We start from the raw sequence: 6,064 nt of genomic DNA, 5'->3' as shown, positions 1-6,064 counted from the left end.
ATGAGCAACATGTCTACACACTCCAACATGGAGCGTTTGGAAGCTGAACCGCCCGTTGGATCCCCCGTCCGCCGCGGCCATCCCAAGTTCCGCGGCATGTGGAAGGCTGTCGATCGCTTCGACAAGACGATTTCGTCTTCTACCTTTGGACGAATTTTCAGATTGGAAGGGAGCGGTCACGTAGGTGTCTTCCGTCGCTGGGAATGCGGGTGCTAACCGTCAGCAGCCTAAGGAGATCCCCGACTCGTCGTTCCTACGGGAAATTCGCGCCGGAGCCACTACGTTCGCGACCATGGCATACATCATTGCAGTCAACGTGAGTGTGGCCTTGTGCCCTCCAAGACTTTTGCTGACGAGACAGGCCATCATTCTCTCGCAGACCGGTGGTAATTGCGTCTGCGACCTGGAAAACAGGGCTGACTGCGATACCATTGACGCCTACAAGGCGTGCAAGGAGGGTGAGTGACTGCGTCCGAGCCTCGAACTCTGCTAATCTTTCAGACGTTCGACGTGATCTGATCACTGCGACTGCCGCAATCGCCGGCCTTGCCAGCTTCATCTTTGGCTTCTTCACCAACCTGCCCGTGGCCTTGGCGTAAGTGGCCTCGCACGCACGCTGGACACCGACTAACATTTCCAGTCCCGGCATGGGCCTCAACGCCTACTTCGCCTTCCAAGTCGTCGGCCCCAACGGCTCCGGCAACATCCCGTACTCGGTCGCCCTGACGGCAGTCTTTGTCGAGGGTCTCATCTTCATCTTCCTTGCCCTCACCGGAATGCGTCAGTGGCTCGTCAAGCTCATCCCCGCAACGATCAAGACGGCAACCGGAGTCGGTATCGGCTTCTTCCTCACGGAGATTGGCCTTTCGTACTCGACCGGCATCGGTGCCATCACGGGCGGCTGGAAAGCCACCCCTCTGGCCATTGCCGGATGCCCGATCGAAATGATTGACCCTGCGTCGCAAATGTGCAAGGGAGGGCTCATGTCAAGTCCCAAGGTGAGGAGCCCAGCACGAAGCAAGAGGTGTAGCTGACGACTATAGATGTGGACTGCCATTTTTGCCGGCGGCGTCGTCACAGCCTACCTCATGTCGTTCCGCGTCAAGTACGCCCTCATCATCGGCATCGCCCTGGTGTCCATTCTCTCGTGGCCGTAAGTCGTCCTTTCCGTGCTTGAATCTGGCTGACCCGTCAGTCGCAACACCGCCATCACCTACTTCCCCTATACCGAGGAGGGCGACGCTCGCTTCGACTTTTTCAAAAACGTCGTCTCCTTCCATCCCATCCGGAACACTCTGAATGCTCTCGACTGGGACGTCGCCAAGAATGGCTCGCAGTTCGCCCTGGCTCTCTTCACCTTTCTGTACGTCGACATTATTGACGCCACGGCCACTCTCTACTCCATGGTTCGCTTCTGCGGCGTTGTCGACCCCAAGGACGGCGACTTCCCTCGGTCCACCATCGCCTACTGCTGCGACGCTGCGTGCATCTCCATCGGTGCTCTGTTCGGCTGCTCGCCCGTCACCGCCTTCATCGAGAGCGGCGCGGGCATCGCCGAGGGTGGTCGCACCGGTCTGACGGCCATGACCACGGGACTCTGCTTTCTGATCTCCATTTTTTTCGCCCCCGTCTTCGCCTCCATTCCTCCTTGGGCAACCGGCTGCACGCTCGTTTTGGTTGGCTGCATGATGATTCGCCAAATCACACAGATCAACTGGCGCTACATTGGCGACGTGCTTCCCTCGTTTGTGGTGATGACCTTTATCCCCTTTTCCTACAGCGTGGCCTACGGTCTCATTGCGTAAGTCTCCCAAACCATCTGCCGCTCGCTGCTAACACGACCAGGGGCGTCTTTGTGTACACCGTCCTCAACGGCCTCATCGCTCTGACTGTCTGGCTCTCTGGCGGCAGGCTGGAGCCTCGTGAGTATGACATGAAGGAGTACTGGTCTTGGAAGGGCTCGGGCAAGCAGCCCTGGTTCGTTCGCGCTGTACGCGCTCAAGGCTGCTTCGGCCATGCAGATGCCGACAGTAAGCGTTCGTTCAACATGCAAGACCCCGACCACGAGAGCTCGTTCCGGACGAGCTCGCGCCTGGATTCGTCGGACCAGAAGGAGGGTGTCGCAATGGTGACTATCCCACAGCGCGCCGTCACACCGCGCTCTGTGCAATGATTTATCTGTCGAGGGTTATTTTAATTGCACAACGGATCATGGACATTAGTTGTAGATAGCAAATGATTGTTATATCACGTCTGTTTGTACCGATAAGCCCGTGCGATAAGCATCCGGCGGATCTTTGACCCCGGTCCGCCCCACTGAAGCAACAGCGACCCACCCAAGCTCCTACGTCAACTGTGCTTGCCTGGAAATTCAATCGTCCTTCACTCCAAGCCTCAACAACCGTCAAGATGAGTGGATGGAACACGAGTAAGGACACCGCCTCTGATGCCCAACCCAGCTAACTCCTGCAGTCGAGTCCGACGCAGTATGTGAACGACGTCCTTCTTGACGACCTAGCTAACCGCCCAGGGTGTCTTCACCTACCTCCTCGAGAACCTCGGCGTCAAAGGCGTCCAGTTTGAGGAGCTCCTGACGCTCTCCCCCGACGAGCTGGCCCCTCTCCAGCCCGTCTACGGCATCATCTTCCTCTTCCGCTACCCGTCCGAAGGCCTGCCCGCGCGTGCGCCCGAATCCTTCGACCGCGATGCCGCCGAACAAATCTTCTTTGCCCAGCAAACCATCCAGAACGCCTGCGGCACGCAAGCCCTCCTGAGCGTCGTCCTCAACAAGACGGCCGACGTCGAGATCGGCGACAAGCTCACAGAGTTCCGCGACTTCACCATGGTGCTGCCGCCCGAGTTCCGCGGCGAGGCTCTCAGCAACTCGGACCTCATCCGCGACGTCCACAACAGCTTCGCCAAGAGCAGTCCCTTCGTCGACGAGACGCAAAAGACGGGCGAGGCCGAGGACGCCTTCCACTTCATCGCATACACCCCCATCAACGGCAAGCTGTACGAGCTCGACGGCCTGCAGCCCGCCCCCATCTCCCACGGCCCCTGCGACACCGATAGCTTCCCCGCCAAGGTCATGCAGATCCTGCAGGAGCGCGTCCTCACCTACGCCAGCTCCGAGATCCGCTTCAACGTGCTCGCCATGGTGCGCGACCCCCGCATCGCCGCGCGCGAGATTGGCGACGCCGAGACGCTCGAGCGCGAGAACGAGAAGCGCCGCAACTGGCGCTTCGAGAACGCCCTCCGCCGGCACAACTTTGTGGGCTTCGCGGGCGAGGTTCTCAAGGGCGTCGTCACGCAAAAGATTGACAAGGGCGATGCCGAGTACGATGCGTGGATCAAGGAGGGTCTCGAGCGGAGGAAGCGGGACGAGGACGCCGTGAGACTGCGCCGGAAGATGGGCGGCGGCGGTGATGAGGACGAGGAGATGATGGGCTGAATGATACCAGTGATGGATGAATTGATGTTTATGTTTGGTGGGCATGAAGGGTGTGCATGTGATGTGGATTCGTGGGATAAGTCGATATAAGAGTGAGCCCAGATGGCAGACCTCGCCTCCAAAGGTCTCTAATAAGGGAAGTTGGTAAAAGCCCACGGTTTCTGTGGAATGACGCGTGTTCACTTCAAAGCAGCAAAAAGAAAACCAAAAAGAAATTGCAGTCTGCATTCGAACTGGCACGCTACTGACGCTGGGCGATGAGTCTCATCTGGCACTGAGCTGTGGGTTAACCCACTGCGCCAGATTCCTGGTTGTTGAAGACTTGGGCTGCCTACTGAGCTGGTAAAGGGCTGCGCTGAGGTATTCTGCTCGCTGGTGATGATGCTCAGACCAATCTACGCCGTCTTCCCGGCGTTGGATCCGCCAGGGGGCCTAGTTTAGCTGGGGAACCTAGATAGGCTCATTTAATTGACTGTCCCGTGTGTCTGCAACATTCATAATTTCTACGCAGATGATGAACAGAGAACTACCTGGGGAGTTGGTTTAGGTTATGTTTCAGCTTCTAGAAGTTATTTACTGAAGAAGCGAAGCCGCCATTAGAGTCCCGTTCCGTCACGTATACGCAGATTCAGAATGTCCAAAGTTCACCGAAGAAGTAAGCATTCATGTTCACAGTACTCTTTCAATTCCTCTCCGTCTATTGCAAGTGAACTATATGATCCAGCCGTCGGCCTCGTCCTGTCCCGTTCTAGTCCTATGCCCCCCAGTACTCATAGCGCAACTCGTCCTTCAGGTTGTACGTGAACTATATAATCCAGTCGTCGGCCTCATCCTGTCCCGTTCGAGTACAGCGTGATGTGACGCTTTGCTATGGTTCGTGATGCTATCTGTCCACGTCTCCAGATTCCTCTTCCTGGCCATTTCGTAATCTCTATACATTCGATCATCTCTATAGACGCTAGATATCTCGTGAGCATGGGCACGAATCATTGCTAGAATGCTCTCTGCATTGAACTAGTCGAAGGGCTAGTGTAAGCCTTTGGCAGAGGTCATCCTGAAAAAGTCTCATTGATGTGAACAGGCATACAAATTAAATTAAATATGAGTTGCACTTTGAGCTTTATATTTTGACATGAGCCTCGGTTGGCATCGCGCCTAACAACTACAGATCAGGCTTTCTCGGGCACTTTATCTGCCTGAACTGAGGAGAATTGGTTGTCAACTTGGCAGGACATCTTGTACAGAGTTGAAGCCTTGAGGTACGATCCCGGGCCCGTCCAAAGCGCGCGCGCGCGCGGCCTGTTCCAGCTTTGCCCTGTCGAAAACTGCACCCGGCACCTTGAAGCGCTGTCTCTGCAGGAGTGTCGTGAGAAGCGTGAAGTACAGGTACTTCTTGTCCGGCCGGTGATCGCTGTGGAACTTCAATCAGCGACCGTCCAACTCTTCGCCGGGGTTGCAATTCTCGCGATTGGACGCGGCGTGCCAGCCAGCTACTTCGACGCGAACAGCGGTAACGCCAACTCTCAGATGGAAGGCGTCGAGCCCGGCCTGACTCAAGATGCGGACACTACCGCCACTGGTCCTCAGCCCGATCACCTCGAAACTTGCGTCGCTGAAGCGAACGACGAGACCGGCCACGACAGCGCTGCACCTGGCGAAGTCATGCCAGACGAGGTCAAGCCCAACGACGAGTCCAAAGCGGCCGTTGTACACGATAACCACGACATGAAAGACGTCGCCTGCTTCTATGTGGATGCCCAACGCGGATCAGACACGGATGACAGCTTCGCCTCCTGCAACGATACCCACGTCTTTGGAGATGACGCCACCGAATTTCACTCGAATGACGACCCATGGGCGCAGTGGGACAACGATCCTCTGCGCGCCTCTCCTGACGACAGAATCGACAGGCTGTGCGACGAGGATCTTTGGGAGTCTTTTGTAGATTTTGCCAGCTCCAGCCGCCAACCTCGCCCCCAGAGCGACATGCCGCAGCGGCCCAAGAAGCCTCATACCAAGCCGGACATCTCGCACCGGCGATCCAGCCCGCCTTGGGGGGACATGCTTTTCATGGACGAGACAGAGCAGAAGAAGCACGAGACCCACGGCGTCGAGTCCTGGTTTCCGGACCAGCCAACGGAGCACATTGCCTGCGGCAACTGCGGGCACCTTGGCCACCTCCTCGCGGACTGCGCTTTTCCCGGCCGTTACGGCTTCCTCGGCGGCTGTCCCGTCTGCAATACCAAACGACACAATGCCGACGACTGCCTCCGCGTGCGCAATCTCAGCCCGGAGGACCTCGCCTGGTTCGTCATCATCCGCCGGGGCAACAAGCCACCCCTGCGACGTCGTGACCCGTGGGTTGTCGTATTGCGAGAGGCGTTGCTCGCTGGCATCCCGGTCGAGGGGCCGCTTCCATGGACCATTGAGTTTACGCAGGATATGATGAATGGCAGCGAGGACGGCCAAGTCTGGCTCAGGCATCGCTATTTTGTCGGCGATCACAAGATCCTGCCAGCGGACAGCATGACCGGCTCGGACGTCCACGGCGCCGCCGCAAACGATGCCCTCCTGATGCAGCGTCACCGGCCGAACAGAGACTTGTTGAAATAG

At 57.4% G+C, this 6,064-nt stretch overlaps 2 protein-coding genes across 2 annotated transcripts; both read left to right on the top strand.

Annotated features, from left to right (window-relative positions):
- On the top strand, positions 1–2,173 carry CGCS363_v008130 (putative xanthine/uracil permease; the record flags this gene model as incomplete). Its single annotated transcript, XM_036639979.1, has 8 exons — positions 1–180; positions 227–316; positions 362–458; positions 502–595; positions 641–998; positions 1,044–1,153; positions 1,196–1,801; positions 1,846–2,173. 8 exons carry the CDS (start codon positions 1–3, stop codon positions 2,171–2,173), a joined length of 1,863 nt encoding a protein of 620 aa, XP_036494099.1.
- A 2,805-nt stretch (positions 2,174–4,978) lies between these two features.
- CGCS363_v008129 (uncharacterized protein) lies at positions 4,979–6,064 on the top strand (the record flags this gene model as incomplete). The annotated part of the gene is made up of 1 exon (XM_036639978.1): positions 4,979–6,064. One exon carries the CDS (start codon positions 4,979–4,981, stop codon positions 6,062–6,064), a length of 1,086 nt encoding a protein of 361 aa, XP_036494717.1.

This window comes from Colletotrichum siamense (genome assembly GCF_013390195.1).
Source record: "Colletotrichum siamense strain Cg363 chromosome Unknown KSG_Cg363_contig05, whole genome shotgun sequence".
Classification (NCBI taxonomy): Eukaryota; Fungi; Ascomycota; class Sordariomycetes; order Glomerellales; family Glomerellaceae; genus Colletotrichum; species Colletotrichum siamense.
Note: the sequence above shows the minus strand (reverse complement) of the source record. Positions and strands in the feature narration are given on the sequence as shown.